A 16,956-nucleotide genomic window follows, 5' to 3' on the forward strand; every position below is an offset into this window, starting at 1 on the left:
CTAAATGTCAAACATTATCCATACAAGGTATTAACACATTAATGTTTTCATTAAAAAAGAGGGATTTCTTTCCTCATTACATTACATATTTATACAATAAAGATCTGTCACATAAATTACTGCAAAGTAATTCAAGTTAGACTTTATAACACTTGAATCATATAATCAGGGGAAAATAACCTTTAAAATGAAAGACAAATGGTAAAATTTAAGGGCATTTAATTTGCATAAATATAATGTTAACTGTCTTTTTCCTGGTTACACACTTTATGGTTAATTTATATATGTCACTCTATTAGGTCCTTAACTGGTCTTATAGGTCAGTTTTAATTTTTCCCAATTTTATTTTACCATAATAAGTAAAATGAAAGTAATTTATCATATACAAAAATAAGGTAATCTCATAAAACTAATTCATCATGATTAGAAAGAGTCTAGCATCAGTACCATATTATAGTTCTTCTGTTATTAATGTCTGCTTTGAAATAAACGTTTATGTTTTAGAATCTTCTGTGTCTGAAACTCATATTCAGTTATTAAGCTCTCAAAACTCAATCCAGGGGTGCCTACAGGTCTAGTCACTGGGACCTTAGTATGCAAGATAAGCCTTAGAACAAAGGGTTATTTATGGTACATGTTTTGGTCTTCCTTTACTTTGAATATAATAACATTTGACACCAAAGTTATTAGCTTTTAAGTTTTATCCATTAGATGTCTACTATAAACACTGAAATGCATTCAAATACATCTTCTCATACAACTATGTGTCAGCTTTGTTAATAAAATAGAAGAAACCATCCATTGATTACCTGTAATGATTTTAATGCCATCTACAGTCCATAATCTCTAACAAATTAGAAAATGCTTACAGTGCATGCATTTAATAATAGACTAAATTTGCACAGAAATACATCAATTTATACATAGCAAAATATATTTCTTTCTTAACTTCCCTTGACTCATGTTTATGTGCCTATGACCAATGGATTAGAGATGGTGACTGTTGCCACCATCCACCATTGGAATAAATTAATCAGAAAAGGAGAGTGAAATTCCTTTCTTTAAGGAAATTTTACTTCTAATTATTACTTCCACATTTTTTTGGAACAGTATTTGATGGGAAGAAAAATTGGCTTCACTCATTTCAATCCAAATTAGTGATGAAAGGATTGAAGCTTCCTGTGGGAAAAATACTACCCTTTGTAGTTCATGTCAATCAGAATTGACATGGCTAAATAAGTTACAAGAATTTGAAATGTTTATTATTCCCCTTTCATTTTATTACATTGTCTGCCTAGGACTCAATGGTAAAAATAAGGGCCATGTGAATGTTTACTACACATTTGCTAGGAACCATTACATCACACGGCAGATATTAGAATTTACTCTTACAGATGTTCTCAAAAACACCTAAATTACCAGTCTTTTAATTTTGTTTTCAAGCTACTTCTCAAACTCACTTTAAAGTACTTGCTTGGCTTTTTGTTAACTGGTAATTTCTAGAACAGTTAAAATGGCTTAAGACTAAAATGTGCATCTACATCTATCTTTGAAAGTGAGATTTCTTCATAGGTAAATCAAATTGTTAGATAAAAATATGAAACTATATAATTGTATGTAATTGAAAATATATGAAGAAACATGAAAACAATAACTTATACAAGTCAGCCTGGCCTGTGGTATTTATTTGTCAATACACTTGGTTTAGTGGGTTTAAAGATAATCACTTACCTAAGCTCCCTTCTAACAAAAGAAAAAAAAAAAAACATTCTAAGGAGATCTACCTATGTATACGGATATAGATAGATAAATGTATTATATTATATTGACTATCTCTCTGAAATAGGAAAGTCCCAAACTACTATAGTTAATCCTATATTGGAATAGTACAAAGCTATTCTACTGGTGATATTTTCTCTTCTAAAAATCGTATTTGTGAAAAAAACATAAAATGTGCAACTTCCACATTCTCCGATTCCAAAAAAACTTAAGCTGAAAATGGAAACTTTTATGGGGTGGGAATGTGGAAATTAGGGCTATAAGGTCTGAAGATCCTAAGCATTTCCAATATTCACAGCAAAACAGACTAATGTCAAGGACATGGTTTCACTGGGATACTACTTATGTTGAAAACATTCCTGAAGACATCCATGCATGGAAAGGTATGGAGAAGAACGGTTTCTAGTTTGTCATTTGTTTTTGTTTGACTTACTTTCTGTGAATTTCATAATCATATAGCATGAAGTAACATTTAAGCTTATTGATATTTAATGGCTTTTTTGGTTAGGGAAAATGGCACACTTGCTAAATTGTTTTTATGTATTAGTTACAGATGATCCTGCATTTTTACAAATGGCTTGCAAATGTTCTAAATCTCTTATATGACAAAGTATTTCTCACTTTTACAAATGAACTACAACAAACTGAATTAACACAAAATACTTTGGTATGAAAAAAGGAAATAAATTCATGTTTACCTTTCAGTACACTAAAACTAAATGCATACTGATTTTTATAAAATAACTATACAATAACCTACAGAGTGAATTTGCTTACTAACAAAGATTAGATAAAATTGTTGGCAAACCTTGAGCAGTGGTTATGTGGTTACTAAGTCACATCACACTTATTTTAGTAGAGGTCATTTGTAGGATCTACATAACAAAAAATGTTGTGAAAATACTTGAGTATGGCCTCTTCGGGGCAGTTGCTAAAGAAAAGAGCTGTACTGCAGCAAAAGAGTCTCAGATTTCACTGTGGTCACTGAGTTTGCTCAAATTCTGAAATAGAAGGGGAAGAAATTAGCACTTGCTACTTACTTAACCCTTAAGTTGATATCATAGTCAAAGAACAGTAGTAACTGAAGCAAGCTGTCCAGCCAAGCTAAGAAAATGGATATTCTCTGAGGCATCAGAGTATAGAAGTTTAAAGCTCCAGGTTCTAGGTCAGACTGCTGACTTTGAAACTGGCTCTACCACTTACAAATGGTATAACTTCCCTGGACCTCAGTTTCCCTATTTCTAAAAATAGGTTCAATAATAGTATCTACTTCATGAGGTTGTGGCAAATTTAGTGAAGTAACATAGGTAAAGCTCTTAGCACATTCCTGGAACATAATGAGCACACAGTGAATATTAGATATATAACAGTAGCAGCAGCAGCAGCAGCAGCAGCAGTAATAGTAGTAGTAGAAATGATAATAATGACAATAATGTTATTATTATTATTTTGTAAATACATACTGTTCTAATTGCACATAATAGGGATGACTCAGAGAGATAACAAATGCTGTTCTAGGGATAAGGAAAGGCCAAACAATTCAAAATCAAAGAAAAATTATGGGAAATCAAAGTTCTAGGAACAGTTCTAAAACTAACCATACAGCCCAGTATTGGAAGGTAACTTTGACTCTTCACACCATGTGAGTGTTGGGCTCTGCAAATAGTATTTCCAAAGGTGGCAATATGAGCTTAGAGTAAAGGGTATGAGAGCAGCAAAAAGCTATAAGGCTATATTTAGAGTTTTTGCATTTGACAGAGGTGGATTCCAATTCCCAGGATAGTAGATCCTGGAAGACGCATTTATTTTATAAGCAAGCAGTTTGCACTTAATAGGTGATCACCAAATCCTCTAAGCAGTGATATTGTTGGAAGATCCAAATTATTAAACAATTCATAACTTGTCCACAAAAGGAATGAAAAAATTCCTTTACTCGTAGCAGAGGACTCTGAGGAGAGGGCACATTTTAATAGGTTTTTAGATGTCAGTGGGATAATAGGCTAATATAAAAAAATGCAAAGCCCTTGTATTCTACATTCCAATTTTCTTATAATTCTGGCATGCAAACTTGCTCAACTTACCTTATTTAAGTGGATGTTACTTATTGCAGCAGACACTGATTCAAAAAAAATTGGTTTCTCTGAATCTAGGTTTCCCCAGTATTTCATTGCTTTTATCAAGGAAGCTATAAGAAAACACAAGTGATATAAGGTTACATGGAGCAGCAGAAGGATCATGTCCAATGTTAGCCAAGGATACTCCCTTACCTGTGCAGTGGACTAATGATACATCCACACTCTTGTTCTTACAGTCCGTGTAAACCTGGAAGAATTAAAATAGTACACCCACAATTAATTCAGGATAGCTGGCAGGAAGGAATAAGATGAGCTTCAGAAGGCAGAATTTCTAGTAAAAAAAGCCAGTGTTTATGATACCACACCACCAGGGGGTGGCACTGTAACACATTCAGGCATACTCTGACCCACTTCTAAAAGAGACGGTCTTAGCAAAGGAGGATGAACGCCAGCAAGGCATTTACCTTTTTTTCTTTCTTTCTTTCTTTCCTTTTTTTTAAATAGATCTTTATTGGAGTATAATTGCTTCACAATACTGTGTTAGTTTCTGTTGTATAACAAAGTGAATCAGCTATATGTATACATATATCCCCATATCCCCTCCCTCTTGCATGTCCCTCCTACCCTCTCTATCTCACCCCTCTAGGTGGTCACAAAGCACCGAGCTGATCTCCTTGTGCTGTGCTGCTGCTTCCCACTAGCTATCTGTTTTACATTTGGTAGTATATATATGTCGATGCTACCCTCACTTTGCCCCAGCTTCCCCCTCCCCCTCTGTGTCCTCAAGTCAATTCTCCATGTCTATGTCTTTATTCCTGCCCTGCCACTAGGTTCATCAGTGCCATTTTTGTTTTTTTTTTTAGATTCTCTATATATGCGTTAGCATACAGTATTTGTTTTTCTATTTCTGACTTACTTCACTTTGTATGACAGACTCTAGGTCCATCCACCTCACTACAAATAACTCAATTTCATTTATTTTTATGGCTGAGTAATATTCCATTGTGTATATGTGTCACATCTTCTTTATCCATTCATCTGTCAATGGACATTTAGGTTGCTTCCATGTCCTGGCATTTTCCTTTTACGTAACTAAGTTTTGCTGCTTACATTTTCCATTTTATTTAATAAAAATAAAAACACCACCTTTCCTTCCCTATAAGAAAGATATAAAATTGTTTTCAACCATCTTTTATTGGAAGTCAAGGACCCATCTGTGAATATGATGAAACTGCTTACCTACTGCTTACTTTAATATTTTACAATTTGTACACATTCATGGATTCTCTAAACCCCATCCATGGACAGTAAATTGAGAACCTCACTATAATCAAAGCCAAGTTTGATTGCCCAACTTCCATTTTTAGGGTCCACCAAGATGAGAGATCCTGACTAATTTTCTTGGCATACTGCAGGGTCTTGCCTTCTTTAAGTCCAAGAAAATCTCAAGTAGTAACAACCTTACTGAAGGCCCTGATCTTAAATTCACCCAGACCAAAGTCAGCCGACAAAACTCAGTAAATCCAGAAGTTCTAGTAACAGTAGGATGGATTTGGTTACATAATAGTAAAGTGTCATACATATAAAATGTAGAATGCTGCATTTACAAAACATTTTAAGAGTATGCATGATACACCCAAAAATTTCCCTTATATTCTTCCAGCAATAAGCAGTTATCTCTATGGTAGAAGAATTGTGGAATAATAGGAGACATCACTCTGAGCATAAATAAACAAGCAAATAAACAAATAAATAATACATGGCCTGAGACTCGCCATTGAATAAATGGCTCCCGTTTTTGTAAGATAAAATGACAATTCAAAGTGATCTGTCAGTGTTTTACTTTTTCTTAAGCTCAGTGAAGCACAAACACATTGCTATGGGTGGTTTGTTGATGCTGATAAACACATATTCTCTATTTCACTAAGTAGAAGTGTCCTAAGTAGAAGAATAAATAGAACTCACTCCATTTTCTTCAACCTATAACTCTTAGGAGAATCTTCCTTATACCAAAGTGACTAAGAAAATAATCCAGGGAGTGTTTTTGGGAAGCAGGAAGACATGCATGGCTGAAGAGACTCTGTGGCTCTTTACTCTGGACCCTATTTCAGGGTGGCAGGAACTCAGAAATAGTATTAGTTGCAGTGATATTATTTTAACAAATGACTTTTGCAAAATGAGAACAAATAATAGAAGCTAGCATTATTGAATACTTACTAACTTCTAGAAACCTTTTTATATGCTTTATATACAATATGTCATTTCTAAGCTTCACAACAACTTGAAGTATTTCTACTTCCAGTTTATAAAAAAGCAAACAAATACTTAAACCCAGATCCTAGAACTAGTTATGTAGCTAATATTTGGACCTAGAATTTGTCTATATTTAAAGTCTATGGTCATAACATACATCATAATTTACTGTAACCATGATGAAATAAACTAAATAGTAATAAGGAAACTAAAAATAGCAAATTGATACAAAACTGCTGGTTTTGTATATTCAGAAGTGCAAATGTCATTTTCTGCCAATTTAAAAATAAAATGCATCAGTTGACTTATTCCTTCATTATGTTGTATAGTATTTTAAAACCATTAAGATGAATTCTTAAAAGTTTCTTTCTCAGCGTGCCCAAAACCTAGATTATTTGAATTCCTCTGAATTTTCAACCTTAGATCTTAAACTCACTGACAATAAGTAACCATTTCCTCCTCTTTACTAACTCTAAGTCCTGATTTGCAATATCTAGAGAGGACAGCTAATAAATACTGGAGTATATTCAAAACAAATTTTAAATACAATTAAACAAAAAATATACATACTGACTTTTCCCAGTAAAAGGACAATCCTAGTCTAGTGTTGCTCAAAACATAATCCTTGGACAAACTACATTGTTCAAAATGATTATTCCTGGGCCAGAACCAGGACTCAGAAAACTGCATTTTTTTCCTTCCAGTTTTATTGAGTTATAATTGACATACATCACTGTATAAGTTTAAGGTATACAGCATAAGGATTTGACATACATACATCATGAAATGATCACCACAGTAAGTTTGGTGAACATCCATCATCTAATATAGATACAAAATTAAAGAAATAGAAAAAAGATATTTTTCCTCTGATGAGAACTCTCAGGATTTACTCTCTCAACAACTTTCATATATAACATACAGAAGTGCTCATTCTATTTATCATGCTGTACCTACATCCCTAGTACTTTTTAATCTTATAACCAGGAGTTTGTACCTTTTAACTGCCTTCATCCAATTCCCCCTCCCCTCACCCCTTGCCTCTGGTAACCACAAATCTGATCTCTTTTTCTATGAGTTTGTTTGTTTGTTTGCTTTTGGAGTATAATTGACCAACAACACTATGTTAGTTCCTGCTAATATAACATAATGTTTCAAAATTTCTGTACATTTCAAAATGATCACTCCATCAAAAGACTGCATCTTAAATAAGCTCCCCAGGTGATCCTTATACACATAGGTTTAACAGTGTTCTTCTAGACCTTGGCAACACAGTAAATAAAAGTGCTGAACACAAGAAGCCCTCCAATGATGAGATACTCTCTGTTTACAGTCAGGATTTAGATGCAAGAAAAGTATTGAGGTTGAACCCTATGCCAAATTGTGTGAAGTTTTTATGGTGAGCAACAAGAAATTAAAAGCATATTACACTTGGAAAAGGGTGATTTACCAAAAACAGCCACTAGATTTAAGGCCTAGGATATTTAAAATTCAATTCTTTTGCATAATTTATTTCTTTTTTGAATATCTACTAAATCTGAAACAAAATCGCCCCCCCCATTTTTACAAAATGAATAAACTGAGATCCAGACAGGTTACACAATTTTCCTAACACCTCCCAGCAGGTGTGATAGATCTGAGACTACACTCTGTCACATAGTAAGCTGCTTCTCTTCACATAGTCCCACCCCATCTTTACAGGAAAGCCAGACTGAAGCTGACCTTTGTACTATCTTGAGTTTGAAAGGTTGGACATTTCAAATTTAAAATATGAATGAATAGAAACAGTTATGCAACACTATGGGAAAGCGATCATAATCTACAATGTGAGACCTTCTAAAGACTACTGGTTTTAACTCTTTAAAAGTCAATGTCCAATTTTGACTTCTGGCCATGAAGAGTAATTAATATAAAGACTATCCTATCGTCCGTAAATAAGTAGACAAATGGAGAAAATATATAAATTGTTTTCCGGCAATGGGAACAGGCAGCAAAGGACTGAGTTCTCTGAAAGAAAGAAAACAAATGAGGTGAGCTCTCAGATCATCTCAGCTTTCTGCTGCAAAGCAGTTTGTGGACCACGACATGATGAGGGGGGACCCAAGCAAAATGCAGCCACTTCACTGAGCAAGAAGACAGAACTGGCATTCAGGAAGGATTGAGTGGGTGAAATTTATGGGAGAGAGTAATGGAAAGAAGGGACATATGCAGGGAAAGAGCTCCAGAAATTGCCATAGGTTATGATTAAGTTTTTGGCTGAATACAAAGCCTCACACAGCATGAGACTGTATGAAGCCAGGGTAAGAGAACCGCTGGGGAGCAAACAGCCAAAGGCGAGGTGAACCAAGTTCCACACAGCAGAAGCTAATGGAGGACTGAGGACAGCTGAGAAATAGACACTGCTTGATCCTCAAGATCTTCTTTCATATTTAAGGTATTGAGGAGAGAATAAATGGAAATAAGAAAGGGAGTACGTTCCTTGTTGACATAGTATTTACTCAAAAAAAAAAGGAGGAAACAATTCCAGAAGTGTCTGAGTTTTCCTTGAATTGGCAAAATTAGATGTTCTATCTAACTAAATGGAGGCTTCAGTTTTAAAGAAATAAAATTTTTATTTTTTGCAATCAGGATCATGGAGACCCCATGGAGATCATGGGGTAGAGGACACCATTGTCTGAGAGAATGGAGAAAAACCCCTGCACTGGGTATTATTTCAGAGACCAGGAATGGTTTCAGGTCAGACTGTACCCATCCACGATGTGAGAGACAACATCCTGCCATCATCAGGCCACTTGCTCATGGAGGGGACTTTTCTCCTTCTTTCTAGAAGCCTAGGAGTTGACTGCCCAGCATCTGCTATACCAATTACATCTCAAGTCTATGTTCTGTTCTAACACCCCACATGAATACCCACCTCTACTCCTCCCACCCCCTCCAGATTCACACACAGCTAGAAACTTCACGGCATCTCCTGAAAAGAAATCTACAGTAGTGGGAGAAATAAAGTCTATGTCCTTTGGGGAGAATGGGTGAGATGAGTATTGAAACAAGCAGGATCAAAACCCCAGAGCTGAGACAGAGGCTGGTGAAATCCTGTTACTAAAGGGAAGGGAAAGAATCAGTCCAAACACAAGTTGTGCAAATACCTCAACAAGCATGGAGACTCCAGAATAGTCAGAAAAGGTCAATCCACTGCAATCTAGGATTAAAGAACACTTCTGATTCAGGCAGGGTTGTGTTGCTTCTTCTGTAGGAGGAACAGAGTTGAGTTAGGGAGAATTCTTAGAGATTTTTACTATTGATATTGTTGAACATTGGGAAGATTAATGGTGGCCTCGTGTTTAACAAGGCCAATTCCAAACACTTTTAATTTTTACATTTTTTAGTTAATTACTAATTATTTTTGAACTCTTTGATTTTTGAATATTCAAATGTTATCTCAGGTAATTATTACATAACTCAGATAGGAAGATGGGCTAACTTAATTACCAGTATCATTTCACAGATAAACAAACTGAAGCTCGGCAAGTTTAGATGATTCTGAAAGGAGACCTGGCAAGTTAGTGCCAAACACAGCCCAGAACCGAGGCCGCTAGACATCCTCAAAATTCTCTTTGCAGAATATCCCACATTTTCCTTCATGCATATGCCCAGAGGTAGAGCCCGATTTTGTGGTGTCTGAAGTTTATACAATTTTCGTGTCACACTAAAGAAAAGATTCCATCTTGGAGCTTGTCCCTCAGACTTAGAAGCGTTCTGTGTGAGGGGCCTGAAAATTAAGCTTCATTTGGTTCATAGTAAATCTGACTCTGAATGCACCTGGTGGGAATTTTGTTTTTAATTAGGAGTTCATGACCTCTTTTTCACTAATGTCCTCAGGGCCACAGTTTTCTCGTGTGAAATGACATATTTCTAAACAGTGACAGGCCACCACATCTGAGGTCCCTCTAAGGAGTGATAATGTTCTGAGAGCAAATCATGTAGGCCAAGATTCCCCCACCATTAGTAGGGGGAATTCAAATAAACTCCAATTCATTCATTATTATGAAATTCTCTGAAAATATAAATTTTTAATTGGAATAGTTTTTGCTATGTAAAATGTCCATGGTTTTCCTCTATAGTGGCTACAGAAAAATGGGAATATGGTTGTTTCTCAATTAGCATTGAAGGGAAGTATGAGGGAAAATGGGTATTTTTAAAAACTAAGAAATGCTAAAAAGTAATTTTTAATGTATTTTAAGAGTGGTATTCAGGTATAGGATTTGTTTCCAAGTTTCATCTTTAGATGTATATTCATATTTATTAATTGAAATAATAACTATAGAGCATGAGTATGTTCAAGAAATTTTTTGAAATGAAGTGAACGATACAAATGTGCAAGATCCTATTACTTTCTTCTAGGAGTTTATTTTAGTGCCAAGGATAATATTGGTAAATAACACATGATTAAAAATGAAAGAGAATGGATATTTAAAAGAGGAAGAAGTGTCTTTGGGGCAATCAGGGAAGGCTTCACACAAAAGTAAGCTTGAAGGTTATGTTTAATTCTAAAAGGTAGAAATAAGATGGAGTTGTAAGCATTCTAATCATATGGACAGCTTTAATTAAACACTAATGATAGTCTGAGATCTCAAACTTTTCCTGCTCCCAGTCAATCAATATTTATTGGGGGCCTACCTCATGCCAGGTACTCTAGTAGTGCCTTCTGTTTCCCTTTTTCTCCCATGAGAAGGAGGGCTGAGGGTAAGTATAGATTCAGGCTATGATACTGGCTCAAAATGGTAAATTAGAAACTCAAACAAAATGAAAAGTGACCACAACTTAGCTCTTCCACTGACCACTTGGTAGTAACAATTATAGTTCAATATTTGCCTAACTAAAATAGGACCTAGCCCTACTATGTCAGGGCTCTTATTTATAACTCAGATATAATGTGTCCCTGCTCATTATCAGAGATTGGAGAGAGGGTTTAAGAATACAGAAAAAATAAAAATATGTATCTTAAACAAAGATAAACAGTGGAATGTTGATTGGTATTTATTCCTTTTATCTCCTAGTCTCACAGACACACACACACATGCACACACATATGCACACATATAGGTTGGCACTACATTAATTAGTTTAGAGATACATTTATTCCACCTTATTTAGAATTACAGAGGCAGAATTACTAGATCAATATTAAAAGATTTGCTAAGACATTTGGCCAATTATTTGTTTGTGATATGTATTTCCTTGCAATTTTTTTATGATTCATAAATATACTTTTATCCAATTTGGAAACATTTTATTGAATTTTCAGATTATAAGAATCTATAACAATTAAATATCAGATAAGCTTTCCTACAAAAGTTCAATAATTCACAAGACAAACATACATAAAATATATATAATGGATTAGATATTTCCTTACAAAGTTAGATATAAAAAACTTTAGTAAGACTAATCGTTTGCAATGTACCATGGAGTTCAAAATTTGAAGGGGTCATATGCAATTCTCCTGAATATATCTGTTTTAGAAAATAAACTGTATATGATTTTTTAAAAGACATCTCAGACCAGCTCTTTTTACATCTTTTCAGAATGTCAATAGTGTACATATCTTTTCAAGCTCTATGTTTAAAGAAAACATATTTATACCATGGAAATTGCCAAGTGCAACAAATCAGTGCTTTTCCACCACTCCAAGCCATAACCTCCACTCCAAGAGTTGTTTGTCAAAGACTTACCAGCACATCACTACGTAAATCTGGTACTCTTGTTAAACAAAGAAAATAATCAGTAATGTTTAAAAATTCAATGGCTTGGATTAAATAAATAAATGAAACCTCTGACATATTTAGCAATAGATCTTAAAATGACAGTGATGATCTACACACAGCCTGCTGTCTCTGCCTCCATCTTGAGTTGGGATGCTGTGCAACCACTTTGAGCTAGAAACTCTGGTCTGAAGGTGCTGGGTTTGAGGTCTCTGCAGGCTGCAACCTATGAGCCAGTGAAACTAGACTAAGTGCAAAACAAAAGAAAAAAAAAGTGGCCTGGAACTGTACCAGCAATATTTTCAAGGTTCTCCTGTATACAATTTAATGAGTTTGGACATATGCAAACACTCATGAAAACATCACCATTATCAAGCTGAAGGTGTCATTACTGTGATCTGTGGGATGATTCTGCACACGAGCTGGTATTTCTCTTTCCTCTCATCAGACTTGGAGCTGTGTGGCTGGCAGGGTCTTGGTGCTCCAGCCGGGTGTCGGCTCTGTGCCTCTGAGGTGGGAGAGCTGAGTTCAGGACATTGGTCCACTGAGACCTCCCAGCTCCATGTAATATCAACCAGTGAAAGCTCTCACAGAAATTTCCATCTCAACCCTAAAACCCAGCTCCACTCAGCAAGCAGTAAGCTACAGTGCTGGACAACCTATGCCAAACCTCTAGCAAGACAGAAACACAACTCCACCCATTAGCAGAGAGGCTGCCTAAAATCATAATAAGGTCACAGACACACCCAAAAAAGCCACCGGACGCAGTCCTGCCCACCAGAAAGACAAGATCCAGCTGCATCCACCAGAACACAGGCACTAGTACCCTCCACCAGGAAGCCTACACAACCCACTGAACCAACCATAGCCACGGGGGTAAAGACCAAAAACAATGGGAACTACGAATGTGCAGCCTGTGGAAAGGAGACACCAAACACAGTAAGTTAATCAAAATGAGAAGACAGAAAAACACACAGCAGATGAAGGAGTAAGGTAAAAACACACCAGAAAAAAAAAAAAAAAAAGAGGAAATAGGCAGTATTCCTGAAAAAGAATTCAGAGTAATGATAGTAAAGATGATGCAAAATCTTGTAAATAGAATGGCGAAAACACAAGAAATGTTTAACAAGGACTTATACAACTAAGAGAAAACGAAAAATGATGAACAACACAATAAATGAAATTAAAAATTCTCTAGAAGTAATCAACAGCAGAATAACTGAGGCAGAAGAACGGATAAGTGACCTGGAAGATAAAAAAAATGGAAATAACTACTGCAGAGCAGAATAAAGAGAAAGGAATGAAAAGAATTGAGGACAGCTTTAGAGACCTCTGGGACAACATTAACTGCACTGACATCCGAATTATAGGGTTTCCAGAAAAGAGAAAAAGAAAGAGTCTGAGAAAATATTTGAATAGATTATAGTTGAAAATTTCCCTTACATGGGAAAGGAGAAAATCAATCAAGTCCAGGAGGCACAGAGAGTCCCATACAGTATAAATGCAAGGGGAAACACACCAAGACACATATTAATCAAACTATCAAAAATTAAATACAAAGAAAAAATATTAAAAGCAGCAAGGGAAAAAACCAAATAACATACAGGGGAATCCCCATAAGGTTAACAGCAGATCATTCAGCAGAAATTCTGCAAGCCAGAGGAAGCGCCAGGACATATTTAAAGTGATGAAAGGGAAAAAATATACAACGAAGATTACTCTAACCAGCAACGATCTCATTCAGGTGTGATGGAGAAATTAAAAGCTTTACAGACAAGCAAAAGCTAAGAGAATTCAGCACCACCAAACCAGCTTTAAAACAATTGCTAAAATAACTTCTCTAGGCAGGAAACACAAGAGAAGGGAAAGACCTACAATAACAAACTGAAAACAATTAAGAAAATGGTAATAGGAATATACATATCCATAATTACCTTAAATGTAAATGGATAAAATGCTCCCACCAAAAGATAGAGGCCAGTTGAATGGATACAAAAATAAGACCCGTATATATGCTGTCTACAAGAGACCCACTTCAGACTAGGGACACATACATCCTGAAAGTGAGGGGATGGAAAAAGATATTCCATGCAAATGGAAAATCAAAAGAAAGCTGGAGTAGCAATACTCATATAAGACTAAATAGACTTTAAAATAAAGACTATTACAAGAGACAAAGAAGGACACTACATAATGATCAAGGGATCAATCCAGGAAGAAGATAAAGCAATTGTAAATATTTATGCACCCAACATAGGAGCACTTCAATATATAAGGCAAGTGCTAACAGCCATAAAAGGGGAAATCAACAGTAACACAATCATAGTAGGGGACTTTAACACCCCACTTTCACCAATAGACAGATCATCCAAAATGCAAATAAGTAAGGAAACACAAGCTTTAAATGATACATTAAACAAGATGGACTTAATTGATATTTATAGGACATTCCATGAAAAAACAACAGAATATGCTTTCTTCTCAAGTGCTCATGGAACATTCTCCAGGATAGATCATATCTTGGGTCACAAATCAAGCCTTGGTAAATTTAAGAAAATTGAAATTCTATCAAGTATCTTTTCTGACCGCAATGCTATAAGACTAGTTACCAATTACAGGAAACTATCTGTAAATAATACAAACACATAGAGGCTAAACAATACACTACTTAATAACCAAGAGATAACTGAAGAAAACAAAGAGGAAGTCAAAAAACCTAGAAACAAATGGCAATGAAAACACACAGACCCAAAACCTTTGGGATGCAACAAAAGCAGTTCTAAGAGGGAAATTTATAGCATTACAATCCTACCTCAAGAAACAAGACATCTCAAATAAAAAACCTAACATTACACCTAAAGCAATTAGAGGAAGAAGAACAAAAAAGCCCCAAAGTTATCAGAAGGAAGCAAATCATAAAGAACAGATCAGAAATAAATGAAAAAGAAATGAAGGAAACCATAACAAAGATCAATAAAATTAAAAGCTGGTTCTTTGAGAAAATAAATAAAGTTGATAAACCATTAACCAGACTCATCAAGAAAATAAAAAGGGAGAAGACTCAAACCAATAGAATTTGAAATGAAAAAGGAGAAGGAACAACTGATACTGCAGAAATACCAATGATCATGAGTGATTACTACAGGCAACTATATGCCAATAAAATGCACAACCTGGAAGAAATGGACAATTACTTAGAAATGCACAACTTCTGAGAGTGTAGAGTGTACCAGGAAGAAATAGAAAATATGAACAGACCAATCACAAGCACTGAAAATTAGACTGTGATTAAAAATTTTCCAACCAAAGAAAGCCTAGGACCAGATGGCTTCACAGGTGAATTCTCTCAAACATTTCGAGAAGTGCTAACACCTATCCTTCTCAAATTCTTCCAAAATATAGCAGAGGGAGGAATACTCCCAAACTCATTCTACAATGCCACCATCACCCTGATACCAAAACCGGACATAGATGTCACAAAGAAAGAAAACTACAGGCCAATATCACTGATGAACATAGATGCAAAAATCCTCAAGAAAATATTAGCAAGCAGAATCCAACAGCACATTAAAAGGATGATAAACCATGATCAACTGGGGTTTATCCCAGGAATGCAAGGATTCTTCACTAGACGCAAATCGATCAATGTGATACACCATATTAACAAATTGGAGGAGAAAATCCATATGATCGTCTCAGTAGATGGAGAAAAAACTTTTGACAAAATTCAACACCCATTTATGATAAAAACCTCTGGAAAGTGAGCAAAGAGGAAACTTACCTCAACATAATAAAGGCCATATATGCCAAACCACAGCCAACCTTGCTCTCAATGGTGAAAAATTGAAACCACTTCCTCCAAGATCAGGAATAAGACAAGGTGGTCCCTTCTCACCACTATTATTCAACATAGTTTTGGAAGTTTTAGCCACAGCCATCAGAGAAGAAAAAGACATAAAAGAAATCCAAAGAGGAAAAGAAGAAGTAAAGTTGTCACTGTTTGCATATGACATGATACTATACATAGACAATCCTAAAGATGATACCAGAAAACTTCTAGAGCTAATCAATGAATTTGGTAAAGTAGCAGGATACAGTGTTAATGTACAGAAATCTCTTGCATTCCTGTACATTAATGATGAAAAATCTGAAAGATAAATTAAGGAAACACTCCCATTTACCATTGTAACAAATAGAATAAAATACCTAGTAATAAACCTACCTAAGGAGAAAAAAGACCTGTATGCAGAAAACTATAAGACACAGATGAAAGAAGTTAAAGATGATACAAGCAGATGGAGAGATATACTATGTCTTAGATTGGAAGAATCAACATTGTGAAAATGACTATACTACCCAAAGAAATCTACAGATTCAGTGCAATCCCTATCAAAGTACCAATGGCATTTTTCACAGAACTAGAACAAAAAATTTCACAATTTGTATGGAAACACAAAAGACCCTGAATAGCCAAAGCAATCTTGAGAAAAAAAAAAAAAAAAAAAAAAAAAAGGAGCTGGAGGAATCGGGCTCCCAGAGTTCAGACTATACTACAAGGCTACAGTAATCCAAACAGTATGGTACTGGCACAAAAACAGAAATATAGATCAATGGGACAGGATATAAAGCCCAGAGATAAACCCACACACTTATGTTCACCTTATTTTTGATAAAGGAGGCAAGAATATACAATGGAGGAAAGACAGCCTCTTCAATAAGTGGTACTGGGGAAACTGGACAGCTACATGTAAAAGAATGCAATTAAAACACTCCCTAACACCATACACAAAAATAAACTCAAAATGGATTAAAGACCTAAGTGAAAGGTCAGACACTATAAAACTCTTAGAGGAAAACATAGGCAGAACACCCTATGACATAAATCACAGCAAGATCCTTTTTGACCCACTTCCTGGAGAAATGGATATAAAAACAAAAATAAACAAATGGGACCTAATGAAAGTTAAAAACTTTTGCACAGCAAAGGAATCCAAAAACAAGATGAAAAGATAACCCTCAGAATGGAAGAACATTTCTGCAAATGAAGCAACTGATAAAGGATTAATCTCCAAGATTTACAAGCAGCT

General features: G+C 35.2%; 1 protein-coding gene across 1 annotated transcript in view; it reads right to left on the reverse strand.

Annotated features, from left to right (window-relative positions):
• Positions 1 to 2,693: 2,693 nt before the first annotated feature.
• The window catches only part of SLC26A7 (solute carrier family 26 member 7), a 199,116-nt gene continuing 184,853 nt past the window's right edge, over positions 2,694 to 16,956 (reverse strand). Inside the window, exons 15-18 of the mRNA XM_007177491.2 lie at positions 9,254 to 9,354; positions 4,047 to 4,101; positions 3,861 to 3,964; positions 2,694 to 2,780 (exon numbers count right to left, since the gene is read on the reverse strand). Coding sequence (XP_007177553.2) covers positions 2,745 to 2,780; positions 3,861 to 3,964; positions 4,047 to 4,101; positions 9,254 to 9,354 — 296 coding nt within the window. The 3' untranslated portion in view covers positions 2,694 to 2,744. The remainder of the gene's footprint in view (positions 2,781 to 3,860; positions 3,965 to 4,046; positions 4,102 to 9,253; positions 9,355 to 16,956) is intronic.

This window comes from Balaenoptera acutorostrata, chromosome 17 (assembly GCF_949987535.1).
Source record: "Balaenoptera acutorostrata chromosome 17, mBalAcu1.1, whole genome shotgun sequence".
NCBI classification, from domain to species: domain Eukaryota; kingdom Metazoa; phylum Chordata; class Mammalia; order Artiodactyla; family Balaenopteridae; genus Balaenoptera; species Balaenoptera acutorostrata.